This window comes from Melopsittacus undulatus, chromosome 7 (genome assembly GCF_012275295.1).
Source record: "Melopsittacus undulatus isolate bMelUnd1 chromosome 7, bMelUnd1.mat.Z, whole genome shotgun sequence".
Lineage (NCBI taxonomy): Eukaryota > Metazoa > Chordata > Aves > Psittaciformes > Psittaculidae > Melopsittacus > Melopsittacus undulatus.
In genome coordinates, this window is record NC_047533.1 from 42,300,473 (window position 1) to 42,322,295 (window position 21,823).

At 35.3% G+C, this 21,823-nt stretch overlaps 1 protein-coding gene across 1 annotated transcript in view; it reads left to right on the plus strand.

The window, feature by feature from the left end:
- Window positions 1–21,823, plus strand: part of FSTL5 (follistatin like 5) — a 304,494-nt gene that overhangs the window by 163,141 nt on the left and 119,530 nt on the right. The window contains exons 5-6 of the mRNA XM_031048784.2: window positions 717–913; window positions 13,922–14,042. Of these exons, the coding sequence (XP_030904644.1) occupies window positions 717–913; window positions 13,922–14,042 (318 nt within the window). The remainder of the gene's footprint in view (window positions 1–716; window positions 914–13,921; window positions 14,043–21,823) is intronic.

Genomic DNA, 21,823 nt, shown 5'->3' on the forward strand with positions numbered 1-21,823 from the left:
CAGTTTCTCTGTTCAATTTAAAATGCTGAGCGACTGATAGAAGGGAATACCAGGCATACACTCTATGGTGCTTTGGCTTAGATTGAGTAGTGATTGTAATCAATACATATGGGGTATTGGCTGTAGCATTTTCAACTTTATAGAAGACTTCATAATGAAAAGAATAAGCTAGATCTTGTAAAAAGATACCACTTCTCTTCTTATAGCAATCCCACTTGTTCAGATAAGTTTGCTATGGCTAGTAAATGAAAAGTCAGAGCTAGCTTATGAGTCCTCAAGTTTAATTTCTACTTTCTGAAGCCAAATCCTATGATGAAATATATTCCTTAGGTATTATTTTGTATCATGTGAGCAGGTTTTTCTGCATATATTACATTGCATTAGTCACTTTATGAAAGTGTTACATGAAATGCTTTGTGAAAGGTAAAATTTTTAAAAATCTTCAGACGCACCTTTCCAGAAGGCTTGCAAATTGTTAAAATTTTCTTTAGTTTCCATACAGAGATAATTTCATCTACAGAAAGTATCTAGAAGTGCAATAATTTTCTGGCCTTATTCTGAAGACCAGACAAGGAAATGGTATTGATCAAACTACTACAGAACAAATTCCTTACCTGTTTAGGTTTTTTCTTAATTTAGCTTTAAATTACCTTTAAATATTTTCTTAATAAGAAAAGAAATTCAAAATAATGTTGTATTTTGTATTCTCTTTCCAGGGGATAAATGTAAACCTACTGAATATGTCCAAGTGAAGAATATGTTACTGGATCTACAAAGTCGGAGATACATTGCACCATCAGAAGATAAAATCATTGATGAGAAAATGGCTTTAAAGAAACTTCTTGTAGATCAAATGTTTCATTATTTTGATTCAGACAACAATGGACTTGTGGACACTAATGAGTTATCTCAGGTAAGGTTTATTTCCAGTAGCGCAGTAGCTATTCAGTTGTCTTTGTTAGGACTTACACACATGGAATGTTATGTCTTGGGATGCTTTCACTTTTGAAAATTTATGTGAGTCTCTGAGGTAGAAAACTTCATTCAAGAATTTTTGAAAAGATTAATTATTCAAAAATTTGTCATTGATTATTCAGAAGCTTGAATGCATTGTGATATACCTTAGGGGGTTAGAACACTATAGGTTGCTTTTACCATGAGCTGGTTTATTATCCACAGCATGCTATCATAAAGTCCAACTGTATAGATGTATTATAGAAATTGAAAGCAATTAAATATTTTAAATCTCTTCTATAATGCTAAACAGGTATTACTGCTTTATACAAGTTGAGGCTAGAAAAGTGCAGAAATGATAATGGAAAAAGAGTTCATGGTAGTCTCTAAATGGCAAATTTTAACTAACTACGCGTCTAAACCAGTAGTGGCTGCTCTGGTAGATGTGACAGCACTAGCTTTAATCTTAACTAGAAGGATAGATTTGGTGTTTTATTAAAGAGTCTTTTTCTTTTTCTTTCTTTTTTTTTTCTTCTGATTAAAGACTTTTATTAAAGAGTGTTGTTATGGCAAATGTACTTTGATTTACTAGCTAATATAGAAGTCCATGTTTGAGAAGCCTAATCATAGCTGAGCCATATTAATGAGTATACCAGAACCAGAGGCTGCATGCAAATATAGGTATAATTTCAAATAATAATAAATGACTTGTTTAAAAGAATGACACTGTTGCCATAGCCCTCACTTAACTACTGGAAAATAGTTGAACACTTTAACCATTGCAAATCCACTATCTAATTATCAGTGAATCATGCTTTTTTAGAGGAGCAAGACTAAAGTACTAGTACTGAATGTCAGTATCAAATATATTTTTAGTAATTTCCAGGTTTGTATAAAGAAACAGTTCTCTATTCAGCTGCTAGACGTATACTATTATACTTTCTTTTGGTTTTTTGTGTTAGACATAGTTTAAGAGAAATAAATTCTTGCATTGAAACAGGTCAGACAGCTTTAAAATCCAAACATGGTGCTTTGTGGTTTGGCTGACATTCACTATAGAAACATCAAAGTATTCAACCTACAGAATAATGTAAAAAAGTTCATTGTTAGTGCTGTGTGGTTTGTTATTGTGTGTTTTGACAAGAGACACAATGAACTAACCTGTTGCCCTCAGAAATTGCTCTTTAGTCAGTCTGAACTGAGAGAAAAAAAAAAGATAAGCTATACCTGTTTTTTTGTGAAGCCTTCTCAATAGCGGAAGCTTCAACTGAGAACCTTTGTCTCTTTTTCCTATGACAAAAGGAAACAGCAAATCACCTTTGCAAAACACAGAATATATGTAGCTTTTCAGTTAAGAACCTAGCTCCTGTATAATCTCAGTATTTGTAAATCTATGCCTTCATCTGCTGGAGGAAGATTTTAGCCTTCATATGTACTGAAAAGAAACAAGGTGTGTGACTCAGTTCTCAGTTCTCTTGATTCAAATTAAAAAAACTTAGAGCAGTATGCTCAAATGAAATGTGTTCTTTTTCAGAGCATTATCTTTGTTGAAAATTTGACACTTTGTTTTTCATCCTCCTGAGTTTTAGACCAATTAATGGTTTTTGTTCTTATCAAACATAAAAGCTTGAAAAATCAAGATTGTTTTGCAAGGTGGGATCAGACTCTTGCTGTTTTCTGTCCTTCGTATATATGATAGCTATCAGTATTTCTAAAAAAATTGGAACAGTTGTAGTAGGAGAAAAGAAAAAAAGAGACCTTGCCTTGAATGCACTTATCTAGAAGGCATTGTTTCATGATGTGAGCAATGTCCCTGCCACTGAGAGAATGCTGAGCCCGTAAACTTTCCTGGAATGTGATTATTGAGGGGAAAGAGGTTGTGGTGGTGGAAGAATGTTAGGTCTTTGAGCTTTCCCGGAGCTAAATGGGAGTGTGTTTGGTTCGCGTGGCAAGAAGGGGTAGCTTCTTTGAGAAGCTACTAGATGTTTCCCAACTCTCTGATAAAGCCAATGCCAGACAGCTCCAGGATGGACTCACCACTGGCCAATATGTGAGAGAAGCAGCACTGCGGACATCAAGGTCAATGAAGAGGAGGAGGTTCTTCAGGTGCTGGAGCAGAGATTACACTGCAGCCTGTGGAGAAGGCCATGGTAATGTAGGCTGTCCCCTGCAGCCCATGGAGGTCCATGATGGAACAAATACCCACCTGCAGCCTGTGGAGGAACCCAAACAGGAGAAGAGGGATGCCCAAAAGAAGCTGTGACCCCATTGGAAAGCTGCAATGGAGCAGGCTTCTGGTAGGACCTGTGACCCTATGGAGAGAGGAGCCCACACTGCAGGAGATTTGCTGGTAGGATTCACACTGGAGCAGTCTGTTCCTAGAGGAGCTACTGGACCCACACTGGAGCAGTTCATGAAGAATTGCAGCCTGTGGGAAAGATCCACATTGGAGCAGTTTGTGGAGGGCTGTCTTGAGGGAGGGACCCCACAGTGGAGCAGGGGAAAAGCGTGAGGAGTCCTCCCCCTGAGAAGGAAGGAATGGAAAATATAGCATGTGAAGAACTGACCTTAAACTCCATTCCTCATGCCCCTGTCAACCCACCAAAGGCAAGCGTTAGTGTAGTCTTGGAAACGTTCTCAGGATTAGGAGAATTTTGATTTAGTTGTGCCCATAGTACAGACAAAATTCTGAAATCTGCAGACCTGTCATAAATAATAGTGCCTGCCTGCATTTAAAATTTAATCATATTAAGGGACTACGAAAAATAACATATTTGTTGTAGAAAACAACAGGAACTTCTGAAGTTAATTTATGTTCACATGAAATTTTGTTTTTTAGTGCATCTTAAATTTTATATCTCTTCAATCTTTCTCTGCAGTGAGTGCAATCAGGCTCTTGGATTGCATTTTATTGTCTCATAGGTGTCCATATAGTCACCATACCTAAAATAAAAATGAAATTAATCAGTTGAAGGTTGGAAATAGTGGCAGGAACACTCCAATTTTTATTGATGTATTTTGGATTAGTAATCATAAATTTCTTGCATCTGTATCTCAAGGCAAGAGAAAGGAATGTTACCCTCTAGAAAAGCAAAAAATAATGCTATTTATAAAAAAAAACTATTTCAAACAGCAGGAAAGATTTTTTTTTTAATTAAGTATTATAACAAATCAAAACTTACCAGGTTTTGGGTTTTGGTTTTTTTTGTTTTGTTTTTGTTTTTTTTGGTTGTTTTTTTTAGTTTTAACAGTTCTGGCATCTGAGTATAATTTTTTTTCAAGGCTGTGTAATCGTCTAGTACAGAATTGCAGTTAAAAATAATAATCCATTGCACAGTGTAAATGTCAAGACAAAGTATTCTGCAATGAAGATAAAGCAGTGAAATTATGTAGCTCCATGCAGGCTAAGTGAACTTTTTTTCCCATACAAATTCTTCTCTGACTTGACTGCTTTCACTGCTAAGCCTAACTCATTTAATCTTATAGTTTCCAAATCCTGTATTGGCAAGTCAAATGTGGCTTGATATTGGAAGAAATTACTAAGGAAGTTAACCTTTTTAGACCACTCTCTTTTCAGGGGTAGGTACTAATCAGGGTATCTATGCTTCCAGAAGGGTGGGCTGTCAAAATTATTATCATCTTCATCACCTCTGGTCAAAGATTAATGCAACATATCTACATGATTTCTAGTAAAGTGGGGTGGTTCCTTGAAGGGTTTGTTTTGGCTTGTTTCTAAAGCACTCTAAAAGAATTTAAATGAATTTGTCCATCATATTTGAAAAATCATGGCAGTCAGGTGAAGTTCACGATGAATGGAAAAAAGGAAATATAACCCCCATTTTCAAGAAGGGGAAAATGGATGACCCGGGGAATTACAGACCAGTCAGTCTCACCTCCGTGCCTGGCAAAATCTTGGAGCAGAGGAGCAGATTCTCCTGGAAGGCATGCTAAGGCACAGGAAAAACAAGGTGGTGGTGGCAGCCAACATGGCTTCACTAAGGGGAAATCCTACCTCACCAATGTTGTGGCCTTCTATGGTCAGGCTACAGAACTGACGGACAGGTGTAGAGTAGTTGACATTGTCTACCTGGACTTGTGCAAAGCGTTTTACACTGTCCCACATGACATCCTTGTCTCTAAATTGGAGAGACATCAATTTGATAGGTGGAGCACTCGGTGGATAAAGAACTGGCTGGATGGTCACACTCAAAGAGTTGTGGTCAACGGTTCAATGTCCAGCTGGAGACCAGTAATGAGTGGTGTCTCTCAGGGATCGGTGTTGGGACCAGTCTCGTTCGCAATCTTTGCTGGTGACATGGACAATGGGATTGAGTGTGCCCTCAGCAAGTTTGCTGATGACACCAAGCTGTCTGGTTCAGTTGATACACTGGAGGGAAGGAATGCCATCCAGAGGGACCTTGGCACACTTGTGAGGTGGACTGATGCCAACCTCATGAAGTTTAACCGTGACAAGTGCAAGGTCCTACACCTGGGTTGGAGCAATCCCAGGCACAGCTACAGGTTGGGCAAAAAAGAAATTCGTGGTAGTCCTGCGGAGAAGGACTTGGGGGTGTTGGTTGATGAGAAAATGAACATGAGCCAGCTTCAGTGTGTGCTTACAGCCCAGAAAGCCAACCGTATCCTGGGTTGCATCAAAAGAAACGTGACCAGCAGCTTGAAGGAGATGATCCTGTCCCTCTACTCTGCTCTCTTGAGACTTCACTCAGAGAATTGTGTGCAGTTCTGGTGTCCTCAACATAAAAAGGACATGGAACTGTTGAAACAAGTCCAGAGGAGGGCCACGAGGATGATCAGGGGACTGTAGCACCTCCCATATGGCTGAGAGAGTTGGGACTGTTTAGCCTGGAGAAGAGAAGGCTGTGTGGAGATCTCATAGCAGCCTTCCAGTATCTGAAGGGGGCCTATAAGGATGCTGGGGATGGACTCTTCATTAGGGACTATAGTGATAGGACAAGGGGTAACAGGTTAAAACTTAAACAGCAGAAGTTTAGATTGGATATAAGGAAGAAATTCTTTACTGTAAGGGTGGTGAGGCACTGGAATGGGTTGCCCAGGGAGGTTGTGAATGCTCCATCCCTGGTGGTGTTCAAGTCCAGGTTGGACAGAGCCTTGTGTGTCATGCTTTAGTGTGAGGTGTCCCTGCCCAAGGCAGGGGGGTTGGAACTTGCTGATCTTAAGGTCCTTTCCAACCCTAATTATTCTACGATTCTATGATTCTAAAATAAAGGAAGATAATTGATTCTTCTGGTTAGCTATAAATATTCAGTTATTAAAAGACTCATCTGTTGTGTTTTATCTTATGCAAAACCAAATTGGAATTTAATGTAAAGTTATAAATGGAATTACTGTTAGCCAGTGTTTCTGTCATTGTAGACTGCTTGATTGTTCCATATTGTTGTTTGTGTATAGAAGTGAAAAAACATTAGAAATGTTATAGGGAGACATGGGAATAAAATCTATTTTTTCAGTGATGAATGCAGCTATTCCTGTATGGTGGAATTGCCATTTTATAAACACTAAGCCTTTTCTGGTTGCCATCAGTGAAAGATACATAAACTGTAAGAATACTTCATCTTGCTCAACAGGGTAATACAAGTTCCTTCTGTGTGTGAAAGTGAAATAATCTATACCTGATTAGACTTACATCTGCTATCCTTCTATTTATTTCTCATACTAGTGAGCTAAGAAAGCAAAATATTATGAAAAAGGAAGGGAAATAGTCTGAAAGCAAGTTGAATATATCATAATAATAATAGTAAATTTTCGTCTTCCTTTCCTGCTTTTTAATGATCTATTTTCTGTAGTCAAAGAAAGAAGTTAGCTTGCTTACTTATTAACTAGTATCTGTGGTTTCAAATACCTGAACACTTTTCTGTTATTCACCAGGCTAACATAGGACAAATGAAAAATGTTGTGTTTTATAAAGTTTTTTATTACTTTTTTATAAAACGTCATCCTTCTGCATTTTGTTTTAATATTTTCTTAGTGTTGTTTCATTCTACTTAGAAAAAAAGAAAAAAACCACCCACAACAAACAATTAAGAAACAGCTAAATTAACTACTCTTAGAAAATGTACTAAGCTCATCATTTTTTCGAGGAGTGATCAGTAGAAGTTATGGGACCTACTGTAAAATAAATTTGACATTCTCACATATCAGTTTAATGTGCTTCAGTTACAGGTGTCATCAGAAATACAGACTGTTCATGAAGTGTTATGAACCTTTGGATAGTGTTACATATCCATGTGTGTTTATAGGGAAATACACAAATTTGGGGGGTGGGTGTGTTTAGGTATCTGTAACATCTTTATATAAAGCATCAGTTCAAAAGTTCTGATGTAAAAAGTACTAAATAAGAAGCAATTTTGAAGTAGGAAAATAAGTACTGTTATTTTTATGTCTGTGTGTAGGTATGTATCCTTACCTCTAAATCTCAGGAATATACCATACCTTAGAAGAATACACCCTCTGTAGATATGTAAAACTAAGTCTGTAAATGGCTCAGCTACTATGTATTATCTAAAAAAAAGTAATCTGAATTAATTATAGATATAAATAATTTGTGTAATACAACATTAATGGCTGCTAAATGTATAGGTAAGATTTTAATGAGTTTCTTTCCTTTTTTTATTCTTTAAGAAATTATTTTTTCTCATATTTGCTTCAGTCAATGTCAGTTGTTATATTTGCTAACAAACTGTTCCTTGTTTGCAAATTGAGAACAGATGTCTTTTTTTTATGTCTCAGCTTGGCGAGAGTTATGGCGTCATCTTTCCCTTTAAAGATTAAGATTCCAAAATTTATTCCTGTGTTGTGCCACTGAGATCTGAAAGAAAAAAAAAAAAGAAATCAATGCCAAAACCTGTCTGGTTTTATTTCTGTGTTAATGATAATATTGTTGCAGTTTATGCCAGCTGATAGTTTGTGGCACTTGTTTGCAAATCTGCAATTGTAAATTGCATGTTTTATGTCAGCATTGGTTTCTCAAACTCTGATCAAAATCATTGGCCTTTAGCTTCTATTGACTTTAACTTCATGACTTCTGATTTTGCATCTTATCAGTGGTATTACTATGTGTTATTTGGAGGACATGAAACTGAGAGAAAGGGTAGTATGTGTTGTGGTTTAATGCCTGCTGGCAACTGAGCACCACCCTTGCTCACTTCCCCATGGTGAAAGGGGGACAGAATCAGAAGAGGAAGAGTGCAGTAACTCATGGGTTGAAATAAAGACAGTTTAATAAAGCAAAAGCTGCACATGCAAGCAAAGCAAAAAAAGGTATTTAATTCAGCTCAGAAACCTATCTCCTATCTTTGCATTTTAAATCAGCTTCGGTGTTTTGTACATGTGGCATAGGCAGAAGCATTTTTTGCCTGTTAAGCTATATTTCTGACTATTTCTGACTATTAGTTACGTATATCTTATTATTTAGGTTTTATTATCTATTTTTAGTATCACTAATCTCAGAGAAACAGAACATGCACTAGATTCAGAATAAAAATAAGAATCCTACCTGGAACTTTAAAATGGGGAGAGAGGGGGAGATAACTTTTTAGGGATTAGTAGTGGGATGTAGCTTACAAACGTTATGATCATAGAACTAAATCCTAACCTGATCTGTGTTTACTGCCTTTGCTTTTTATCAAGCAGAAGCACTTCCCATTCTTTTCCTGTGTAAAGGATAATTCAGTTTGTTTGCTGGATTAGAATTATTTAGCTACTGGAATCTTATGTAAGGAAAAAAAAAGGCTATGAATGGCTTTTAAAATTAGATTTATTCTACCCTATATCTAAGAATAAATTTAATACCAAATATATTTACAACATGTGAACATTTCATATACATGGGTAGCCAACTTGAAGTCTTCCATCCAAATGGAGTGTTTAGGGTCCTTAGAAGTGTGTAAGCCTTGCAAATCTAACTGCTAACTTCAGTCTTACAGCTATTAATCTCTCAGCTTCTGTGTAGGAACAAAGTCCATGCTTAAAGTTGAGAAGAGGACCTTAGACACTTGATTGTGTGGGCGCAGTCTGGTGGCTGGCTAATGCAAAATACAGAAGAAACAGTTGCTGAAGGTGAAGTTGTCTAGGATATCCCTTTCTCTAGCCAGTGACCTCAAGGTTAGGCCAAGTAGTTAGGCTTCTTCAGTTACTTCTCTCTGTCTGGATGCTGCTTAAATTCTGTCTTATGAAACAGTGTCCTTTAAAACACACCAACAGACTGTAAAGGAAGCTGGACTTATGTTCATTTCCTGGCTAGATCCAAGAATAAACTGTGATTTAGCTGGGTTAAGGGAAGTTAAAGCAAGGAACAATTTACCAATCTTTATTATGAATTTTATTTCATAAAATACCAATTCGTTTTAAAATTTCCACAAAATATTACTGCTGTGGGAGATGGTGTAACAAAGTAACTGAGCCCCCTAGTGAAGTCAAAGTTAATTTGGAGCACAGTTCTCACAGTGTTTGGTGTTTGATGTACTCTACATCAAGCACTGAGTGAAACTTGTTACAAGGTACTTGATTTTAGGAAAGATGAACACACTTTAACTGAACTATATTCTCTATAAAGTTTTTCTTGTAGTTGTATTTCTGTAGCATTTTATTTGGGGAAGTACATAAGGACCATCAATCACTGACAAAATTTTTGGTAAGGTGGACTAATAAAGGAAATGCGTTGTTTGTGATCTACTTTCAAAACATCTGCAGACATTTCATTGTGGCTCTCAGAAATCAAATTGAAGTGAATGAAACAATCTACTCTGACATGTAGTTTGTCAGTTTTAATCAGATTATCTTTCCCAGTATCCTGGAGTAGTACTGACTAAATTCCTGAGGGGTTTTGAACTTAGCTAACAATGTGTAATTTCATGGGAAAAAAATGTGTGCTATATTGTTAAAAAAACCAATATTTCCAAATGATAAAAATCTCTCATCTGTGTTTAAAAGAGCATTTAATTCTCAAGAATAAACATGTTTTTTTTAAAAAAAGCCATATCCAATTAGAAAATTTAGATAAGTTTGTCAGTTTTCCGTATTTATGAGGTTTCACAATGAGCCACAAAGAGAGAAGTAGTTTTGCTATATGCCTTACCTTTTACATGTTCTTGAAAGTAAATACTTCACTCTCTTCATGAAAATGTAAAGTAAGATCTGTGAGCATAAATGTTTGTGAACATTCGCTGATATAAATTTTCAGCTCAGAAGTCTGAAATCAAATAATCCCGTATATGATTTGTCTAGCACAATAGTAGAATTGTGCAGTGTTTAGCTTTTATAGTAAGGATTTTGTTTCTAGCATGTGACTCTAAAAATGCTTCTATCCTACCTCCCATATTAGTTACTGTCTGCTTAGTTTAACCAAGGAGAACACAGACTGTGTTTAAAGAATTGGCTCAAGAATCGGTTTCCTTGAATTTTACTTTTCTGTCCTCCATGGACAGAGATTTAGGCAGACTTAAGGCACATGGTGAGATTTTGTGTGATACACCCTCATGTAAACTAACTTATGTATCATATATGTGGAATTTCATTCTATTTATCCTACACTTTCTATTAAAAAAATGTAATGTCTTGCTTTTGGCTGAAGCAAAAAAGGTCTACAGGTGACCTTTGGTATTGATTTGAAAACATCAAGGAGAACCTGAGATTCAAGCTTAATTATTTCTGTAGCTTTTCTTTTTTTGCTTTCAGAGGTGTTATCTATTTTTCCTTTCCTGTTAACTTTTGTTTGGCTAATTGAAGTATCCATATTTATTCCCCTCTCCCCAAAAGTTCTTATGGAATGTGATATGGTCAATTCTTAGTTTCCCTTAAAAAAAAACACCAAACAACCACCAAAGCAACAATAAAACCAGTACCCACAAAACTATAAAGATTAATATATTGTATAAAAGTTGATTTTTCCCAGTTCTCTTAATCTAAAGTGTCTTCAGCAGGCTTCCACTTATTTTTATTGACCCTTTCTAACTTGAGAACTTCCCTTCTAGTTTCTCAATATTAAATTTTAATATATTCAAGTCAAACTGAATGTTGTGTTTCAGAATCAGTCCAACCATCAGAATCATTGCCTTTTTACCCCCAGTTACTTTGTTATACTTCAAAAAAGTTATACTGCTTAGTTAGGCTAGAGAATGATCCTAGAATTGTAAGACATCCTTTATCCACAGCAAATCCTTCCTCTCAGATAAAATGCTTTCCAGGGCTCATTTATCCTCATTAAGGTATGGTCTAGGTTCTTATTTTTAGATGAATGACCTTACATTTGGCTGTATGAAAATACAGATCCTGTTCCTGAAAACATCCATCCATGTGATCCATTTGATTCCATGTGCTGCCAATCTTTTTACCTTGTTATTATTCATCTTAAGAGCATATACCATCAGCCAATTTTCTTTGTTTTTTAATATTTTTTTAAACTATTAAAAAGGATTGAGGTAGCACTGCAGATTTTCAAAATGCCTACTGGATGTCTCCTCAGCCAGTATATTAGGGAATCCTGTGAACAGGCAACTTGATCCTGATGATTTTTAAAACACTTGATGCTAACATAAGTCGTTAAATGACTTCTCTGGCAGTTATTGGCTTGATAAGTAGTCAGCTTTGCTGGTCCAGTACAAGACAATTCCTGTTGGGTAAAAATTAGCAATTTTAACAGCAAATCACAGATCATTAAGATTAATCATGATATGAAATAATTTCTGTACCTTCTAAAATCTGTCCTCAGTGAAATTTTTTGAGTGTTTATCAGAACTGATTGAATTTTCCAGAGAACCCCAAAGTATATCACCAGCATAAAGATGTCTGTATGTAAGCAAACATTGAATCTTGTTTCTGTAATCAAAAATTTTAGGAGAGTTCAACAGTTCTCAAATCCACCACTGTACTGCTATTAGGGATAGAGGCAAATCCACAGGGAGTAGCAGGTATTAAAGTGAGATCAGGTTGTAAATGTAGATGAAAAAGGTTGAAATCTAAGAATTAAAACCAGTCACAAGCACACGGTCAAGCTCAGTGGGCAGAGGGCCATGTGAGGGGTCAAAACTTCTACAAGCATTTCTTATTTAAAATAATAGCTGAAGATAAAATTTTTATGAAAATAATTTACTGAAGATGAAAAATAATTGCCAGGAGAGTATATCATACCCTGTGATCCATTGCATCATTCTTGGAAATATCTCAATCATTCTGGCTAATCTTTTTTAATATTTTTTCTATTTATTTTAAATAAAAATTACCAATTATAAATAAAGGGCATCATAAGATGGATTTCAAGTGAAAGGATTGAAGCTGAGAACACTAATATGCAATTAAAAATGTGGTACTGCAGTGTCAGGTGCTGATGGGCTTTAGCAAAGTTTTTATTGTGCCACCTTAGGTGTGAAATATAATCCTTGTTTGTACAACTGAAGCTAGTGGGAATAAGTGTATTTAACTGTTTCAGACTACCTTTTATGAAAAGCAAAGAAACAATTCTTCTCATCCTAAATGTTCCTTTTTCATGAAACAGGTATGATTGAAAACACATTTCATGGCCTTGAAATCTCAGAGATTTCTCCTAGAGTGAAGTTTTGGGTACACTCTTTAGTGCTACTTGTATACATGCTACATCTTTAGTGCTACTTGTATAACTACACTGGGCTTAGAATTACTGATTCTTTCCAAGCTACATTTTTAGCCTTTATGTTTCAGCTGTAAGACCTACACAATTTCATTTTTTCTTAATTTAGTTTAATGTGAATGTAATAAGCACTCTTTTAAATTGTGGGAAATAACTAACACTAATATTCAGCTAGCGTAATGTGCATCTTTACTTAATAATAGCTAAAGCTGATTTTGTGGTGATTTTTCTTATCTTTGTGAATGGTTTCCATAATTTCTAATGTACTAACAAGGTTATATTTTTTTTTTAATAATGCTTTTATATTAATATATAGAAACTGCCTCTGGTAGAATAAAATACTTGTGTCCTTTCCATTTGCTCTATTGTGCCTTATATTCTCCATTACTTGTTTAGATATTGTGTATTTGCATGAATAATATCTGAATACATTCCTTACTATAACTGTAGTTACATTCATTTATTCTATGCCTGGTACAAAACTTTAAACTGTGTAACGTTACAGCAAGGAGTTGCATTAGGTTTGGTTATTTCAGTTATGTGACAGTGTTTTCAATACATGCAGCATATAAAAGAAGAATTCTGAATATTTGTGGTTACCAGCACCTTCAGAATTCTTTGGATGAAATTGAGGGAGATGTCTATGACATATACAGACTTTATACCAAAATGGTCTGCAAATTAAAGAATACTTCTCTGGGAGAAGTTAATTTGAGTTAAAAATCTAACAGCTGTTAATTATGAACTATTTACAAAGCATATGCACTCCCATTGAGAAACAGGAGTCTTTTCAGGTCAGCTACTTATATAACAGGTCTTTGGGAAGATAATAGGCTTGTCAAAAGCCTGTAAGAAGTTGATACAATTAGTAGTGTTGTAAGAGTTTAGTTATTTTTGAAAATGTCTGAATTTGGATTTTATGGTGAATTATTATCTCAAGTGTATTCAAATGTTTCTTAATCACCATTCCTATACATGTAAAGTAAAATCAGCTTTAATGTTCAGAGTGTCTTTATAGTGCTTGTGTCTATCCGCATTATATATACTCTCTATATATGTTAAAAAATTTTGGGTAATATGCTAAAAACTTTTGTGTATTATGCTAAAAACTTTTGTGTAATCTCAGTAAGTCTATTCTGAAGGCATTAACTTTTAAAACTGTAATAAATAATTACAAAGTAACTGGAAATCCCTTTACACAGTTGCAGTTCATTGCACCAGAGCAACCTTAAAATGATCTATTAAATGATTATTAGAAACAATTAATTATACCAGAGAAGCCTTAAGAGCGCAAATGTAATTTCATGGTTATAATTTTCTTGTCAGGTAATAAAACGGGATGAGCTTGGCAAGGATCTGTCTGACTGCTCTCTGTTCGATTTGCTGAAATATGATGATTATAACAGTGACAAGCACCTAGCTCTTGAAGAATTCTATAGAGCTTTTCGTAAGTACAAAGATCAGCCTATTCTTCATTCAGTTTTCTGTTTCTTTTTTTTCTAAAATGCTATTATTTTATATTTAAATCTTGATACATCCTGATGCTGTACATGAACAATGAGCACAATTTAACTGTCATGCTATGGAAGAGAACTTCTTAGCAGAAATCAGTGAGATCCATTAGCATCCAGATTTCTGATGGATTTTTGGTAATGGAGAATTCATAGATAATCTTTCCTTATGCAAGCAGCCATTGGTAAATCTGTGTTGCGCACAAGTGGGAAGTAGTGTGGTCTAGATATTATCAGTAGAACCAAAAATCTAGAACACTTCCCCACATACTATATTTGTTAGGCGCTGGTAAGATCATTTCTGTCAAACCAAGCAACAAATGCACCACTTCTGTCACATCTGCAGAGGACTTGGAGGGATACAGATTTGTGGTGTAGTTTTGACAGGTATTTTTTCTAAATGGCAAAGGTGGGTGGGGACAAATCTGTACAGTACATATAAAGTGAAATAGGAATGTTGAAAGTATTTATTCCAAACAGAATGAAAAGTGTTTTTTTTTCCCCAGAATTTTCTTTAAGTATTTAGCAATTTAAATTTTGTACTTCAAAGTTATAACTATTAGATTTTAATTCTGAAATCATCATATTGTACAGTAAGGAAAAGATTTTTCACCGGCTTTGACAGTTTCAAACTTGTAGGAGTATCTGCAGGGGATCGTCTTCTAAAATATTATGATCTTATTTGTTATTTAAAGAACTTTAAAAGCCGTAGCTATTATTTTAAATAAGAAATGCTTGTAGAAGTTTTGACCCCTCACATGGTCCTCTGCTTGACTGCATGTTTGTCACTGTTTTTTCATTCTTTGATCTCAACCTTTTCCATCTACATTTAGAACCTGATCTCAGTTTAATACCTGCTACTCCCTGTGGATTTGCCTCTGTCCCTAATAGCAGTGGAGTGATGGATTTGAGAACTGTTGAACTCTCCTCATTAAAGTTTTTCTGCCTGACTGCTGGAGCAAGAGTTACTGACATTTATTCACTCTGAATGGCAGTGGAGAAAATTTGGGCTTGCAGTGCTGGAGAAATTGATCCTAATCAAAACTGCTGCACAGAATTCTAAGGGTAGAGGTGTTTGTTTATTGTTTTCTTTTTTCTCGTTATTTCTGTAGCTATAAAGAGTCCTTTTTTAAAGTGTTTTTAAGTAGAAGAAAGGGTGTAGAAGCACTTCCAGTGCCTTGTTTTTTAAGACAGTCACATGAGCACAGAAATGCTAGGACTTCCTGGTAGAAGTAGAGGAGTGGCAAATACAGGTCACAGCACCACACTTCTTATATGTAGCAGTTCCCCAAGGGTACTTTTTGAAGTCAGTTTGTACAAATATACTTTTAAGACGTACTAGAATTTATGAAGGTTAAACAGCTCTCATTTTCTAAATTGAATTGTTCATCACCATCCCCTACTCAGCACAGAATCATGTTGCACAGAAGACTGGAAAAAATAAGAAAGCTGGAAAATGAGTGAGAGAAAGCAATAGGGATATTTGTTTCATCAGCTTGAGCATAAAAAACGCATAGCAATAGTCAGGCATACAGCTGGAATGCACATTTCTAGCAGTGATTTCAAATGGTATTTCAAAACACTTGGATAAGGTTTTGAACACAGTTGGATAGGATTAAAAGCTAGCTTTACTATGCTGTTGAACAATCCATTCGCTTAAAGTGTTTTCTTTTTAAAGGATTAGGCAATTAAATTTTATTTAAATATGAATGCTTATCAGTGGGATTATTTGTTCAGTTCTGTTTCACTAGCATTTGCAGGTAGAAATCTTTTCATTGCCATACTTAATCAGAAATTTGACTGTCATCTGAAGATTGTAAATTTAGAATCAAACATGACTAGATTGTGCTTTCTTATGAAAACTTCCCCACAAATTACAACAATTCTATTTTTTCCTTTAAGGGTAGGAAGAAAAACCCCACCTTAAGGGCAAAATTTAATCACTACCTGTCTTAAAGATATTAATATGCACATAAATATATATCTGTACATATATGAGTGTACATGCTTGCTTGAATTCTGTGAATTATTTTTGACAGTCTCCTTTTATATGACAACGTTCAAAATAAACAGGGCAACCAAATGTGATAACTCTCTGCAGAGGATGAAAAATCCCTTTCTGCCTTCAGAAGGTCAGATACTGAGGCAGTAACAAAGAAAGAAGATTCTTGAGAGTGTGCTCTCTACCCTGGAGGTTTGTGCCAAGTTCAGGTTCAAAAAATGCTTCAAGCTTACTGGCTTCTGTAGGGTTTTATATACCAGAAAGACCAATGTGTTTTTTCTGGGTGTTGGCTGTTTTCAGTCATGCCATGAGGGCCATAGCATCCAGTCCTAGATATCTGTCTACTAGATGCTGTAGCAGTTTAACAAGATCAATAGTGTATGCAGAGGGGACTGAAAAATAATTACTATTAATATAAGTAGAAAACCCAGAAAGTTTAGGGTTAGCTAGGCTTTGGGAGCTTGGCAGTAGAGGAATCATGTGGTTTGGCCCTCTACTGCTTTGGCCATATCATGTAAAATTCTATCTCAAAAGTGATCCAGCTTCATCTTAGTGTTTTGTTTTTCTTTTTTGTTTCCTTTCCTCAGCCAGCCCCAAGCTAAAGGGTTTTCTTTCAGCAGATGTTTTCCTTGGACAGGGAAAAGTATATTTAACTTTTTTTTGAAAGGGTGGCTGAAAGCGTCAGATGATGGAGCCGGACAAAAGCTAGAAGGGGCAGTATGGATTCTTGAAAGCGTTATCTTCTGTAAACTAGAAGTCAGCCAACGTGCTTCCTTTATTTTTCAAGGTTTTTCTTCTTTGCGTAACGTCTCCTATGCTATTAAGATAATTCCGTGTTTGCTGTGGATGCTGTCTCAAATTTTATTAGTCCTCTAGTGTTCTTTTCTAAAATAAAAAAAAAAAACTTATTTATTTTCCTCCTTTAAAATGCCATCTGAAATGAAATTTCAAGGCAGGTATTTCAGGTGGATTGCAAAACCTCAAGGTATACCAAAAGCAAGTTAATAGTTTTTATCACTCAGCAGATGCAGACGTGTATGTAAGCACTTTGTCATTGCAGTAGAAAGAATGATGTTGATTTAAACATTCATGAATAGCATTGATGGAATACAATGTGTACAAATATCAAGTTTATTGTAAGTAATAGAACTAAATGCTCTACGTAATAATTGATATACTACATAAAATTAAGAAACCCTCCTTATCTTTCAGAATAACTCCTTATTGTTAGTATAGAACTATATTTGATGTTATTTTATGCTCCAAAAAGGGGTTATAGAAGACTCTCACATTCAGGAATTGAGTGTAAAAATTAATACTAGATTTACAAGAAATTGTCAGAAAGAGTTAGCTAGCCAAAACAAAATATGACCTAATTTTATAGTTGCTACTTCTGTTAGTTTCAAGAACTACTCATGCTTTCAGGAGCCACATAACACTGTTAAAAGGATCTAAGCTGTTATGCAGCTTTTATTCAGGATCATGCATATTATTACTGTATGTACTATTGCTTTATATATTTAGAAGCACCTGCAGTCTTGATATGCTGTTCCTGTCCAGATATCAGATTCAAATTTCAAGCATTCCTTATTGCTGAGGTATTTCCATGAAGCAATAATAAACCTACAGTAACAGCAGCTATTATAGAAGTTGATCTAGGCTGAAATTACAGAGATTGTCTTTGGGCTCAGCTTTTAGGAGGAAATGGGAGGCCAGTGCCTAATATGATTGTCAGTCATGTAGAAAGGCAAACAGCAAGAAGTCCCCATAAACACAGGGCTCATTATGATTGCATATGCTTAGTTACTAGATTCTCTCAGTGCTTGAAAATTATTCCAAAACATCACTTCTTTCATTATGATAGCTTTACTTCTATTTTAATTTGTCAAATGTAGTTATTACAGGGGCACGTTCAAAAATCCATTTATTTTAATGTCTATCTTTATTTCAAAAGCAAAATGAACTAGAATTTAACAAAAACAACAAAAAATGTAAATATAAAATCTATACAAGTCATTGAAATAAATGAGACTTTGCATTAGCTTCTGTAAGTTATCCTTAAGTCCACAAAGCCTAACTCAAAAAATACTTGCTGAGTTCATGCTTCCAGAGACTTCAGTATGAGGTCTCAAGTATTGTATTTAATATACAATCTGAGTCAGAGCTTTAGAACTATGATGAGTCTTCAATAGTAACACAGGTGAGCAAATAGTAGAGGAAAGATTTTCTGAGGGAGGAAGAGGTATTATTCTGTCTCCTGCTACCATTAATTCCTTTTCAGCAACAACTTGTGTGTAATAGCTTGTTCCAGAGGGTATTATATTTCAGCAATAACCTCTGAAAATACCAGTTAGCATCATACTGAGTAGGAGTTATTGGAGATAGTGGCAATATTTTTCTGCTCAACCTAATCTATCTTTCAAATTCCTACCTCTCCTATGTGTATTTTCAATCTAGACATTCTAAGCTGAAAAAGAACGCGGTCTCTTCTGTTGTGGATAGAGTTTTAAACTGATCATTTTAATCAAGTAAATATTCATGGTATTAAATATTGTTTCATGGATTGAAGTAGTACGCCTGAAACTTCTCACATGCCACTAAGTAATTAATTTTGATGCTAAGCAATTTCCAGATGATGATAAATTAGGTGTTCCACCACATGTGTTCACCATGCTGTGAGGGGGTTTTGTGGGGTTTGAGTCTTTTTTGTTGGTGACGGTTTTTTGGGTTTTGTTAGAAATATTTTAATTTTTTAATTTTTTTAAAAAAAGTCACTGAGTAAAATGGGCTTTTAAAAAAAAAAAAAGAAAAAAAAACAGACTCTTAAGTGTTTTTGTTTGACAATGTAAAAAGGCACTGGAACAGGTTGCCCAAAGCCGTGGAAAATGCTCCAACCCTGGAAGTATTTAAGGCCATGTTGGACAGAGCCTTTGGTGACATGGTCTAGGTTAAGGCGTCCCTGCCAATGGCCAGGGGCTTGGAACTCAATGATCTTAAGGTCCTTTCCAACCCAAACCTTTTTATGATTCTATGATTTTGCCTAGATCTATGTTGGTAATAACTGATCTAACCATTCTTCTCTTCAGAGCTTATGTTAAAAACATTTGATGAAACTTAAACAGTATCGTGTAGTTGAAGTTTGTTATTCTTTAAAACTTTTGCCTGATTTTTGCTTGCTTTCTTTTTGGATAAACACAAAATTAAAGATTTTATCAAGGTACTGGGAGATCAGATATTGTATATGTTTGTCATGAAGATCATAGCCCTGCTAATGTCTCTTCTAGGCCATAGAATGGTTGCACTGACTTGGTAATTTAAGAACTGAATAAGAAGTGTCAAAATGAACCAATCACATTTAAGTTTGAATAAGCTGTTCTTTTTTAAGGTCAGATATCTAGAAATTAAGTATTAATAAAACATTATTACATTGTGATGTGAAATAAATGAGTTGCACTTCTGTAGACTCAGAATTTGAACTTTTGCTAATTCCAGATGCCAAAGGGTTCTTTTTTCTCATGTCTTGGGGGAATCAAGTAGCAAATTTAAGGCTGCATTAGCTTTACATTAGAAGGTGAAGCAGATATTTCACAAGGTCTTTGGCTATCAGGAAATAATGACAAAGTTAGATTTTGTTTATGAAACTTGAGTTCTGCTGACCTCTAATCCTATCAGTGCATTCACCTGGGAGTACTGTAGGTTGCTAGAGGACACTGTGAAATACGGGATTGCAGAGGATGAAGATTAGACCCAAACACCTTAGTTACAGTATCATTGTTTCAGACAAGAGGATTGGTAGAGATTGACTTGTGTAATATTTGTTGGTGGCTCAAAGTGTCTGAGAATGAAGTCTTACATGCCTTTCAGTGAGCTTATTTCAATGCTATGTAGAATTGCACATAATGCTGAGGGGAAAAAATAAATATCAAGCAAGTTTTTGTGTGTAGTTATGGTTAGCAAAGTCCCTCAGTAATTGACCTATTAGCTGTTTCTCAGGAATCGGTTATGTGGCATGAGTTATAGTATTGTTGCAACTATTTTATTATGTTGCTAATTCTGAGAATATTTTTGCCTTTGCAAAGCAGTGTACATGTAAGATTAAGCTATGGCTGATGTTCCAACATTCACAAACACCTTTCTCTATATAGCATAAAGAACACTTCAAGGCAAATTTAAAATAATGATTCATAATCGCAGTTTCATTTATTAACAATTTGAAAGAAAACAGAATTTCTCCATAAAGGTGGGGGAGGAGGGAGAAAATACAATCAGAACATAAGAAGTAATGACTGTGCATTAAAGGAGACAATCACTAGCTAATCCACAAGCAAGAACATTAAGTATCTCTACTTCAAGGCAGAATTACTCTTCTGGAACTATAATGAATATTAATAGGCTCATAAAATATTATTTAGTGTGAAAGCCTCAGTAACCACTGCATTACTTGTTTCTTTTGCAGACATGGAATTATCTCTTTATCTGGATTTCATTCTTAGAATTGGTTACCAATTTCAACTTCCAGAGCAACAGGCTACAAACGCTGTTAACCAACAATAAATATTCATTTCAGCATAATTTCTAAAGTAATTTTCAATATAATCATTATATTAAATTTCAGTGCAAGTTACCTTTCCCTTAACAAGAACTGAAATCATAGAAATCCTTTTCTCTTACAAAATCCAGAGTGTATTAGTGTTGTGCTTAAATTCCAACTGGCAACTAAGAACCACGCAGCTATGTGCTTACTTCCCCTGCTCCCCAGTGGTATGGGGAGGAGAATTGGTGAAAAAAAAAGATAAAAAACATGGGTTGAGATACAAACAGTTTAGTAACTGAAATAAAGGAAAATATATTAAGAATAATAAAAAATAAAGACAGAAATATGAACAAAGCTAAACCCCAAACAAATAGGGGGAAAAAATACAATGCACAATTGTGTGCACAATGCAAACTGCAAATACAAAAAATGCAGACACAAAAAATGCACAATGCAAAAATGCACAATATAATTTCTCACCACCTACTGACTGATACCCAACCCAACCTGAGCAGCAATTGGTCCCTTCCAGGTAACTCCCCACCGTTTCTATACTGGGGATGAAGTGCTGTGGTATGGAACACCCCTTTGGCTAGTTTGGGTCAGGTGTCCCGTCTCTGCTTCCTCCTGGTTTCTTGTGCTCCGCCTCACTGGCAGAGCAGGAGAGACTGAAAAGTCCCTGATCAGGGTAAGTGCTACTTAGCAACATTAAAAAAAAAAGGAAAGAAAAGGTGGTTCTAATTTATTGCCCTGCCATCAAAAGGGAGTGTTTGATCACTGAGATAATTTAAGTATTTCACATGAAGACTGAATAAGATGACTTTTCTATCTAAGAATCAATTTGTTTCTCTGGAGGGTTTTTTGACCTGCTTTATGTTACTTTATGCTTCATACAAGATTGAGTTTACTGGTGTGTTCCTGAATATCAAGCACTAATGTTACTAAGTAATTCTATATTAAAAATTGCTTAGTTGTTTTTTAAATTACTAGTAATTTTTTACTAAAAATTCAGGACATGCTGTTTCATCTTTATTACTCAGGCTGCTCTGAAGTCAAAAGGAACAAGCTTTCCCAAAAGAAGTCTGTCAGATTTTTTATTTGGACTTTTTGGTAACTCATCTACTCTTGTTTGCTTCTTTGGTTTTGTTCTTGCATCTGGTTAAATAAAACCAGAAAAATTA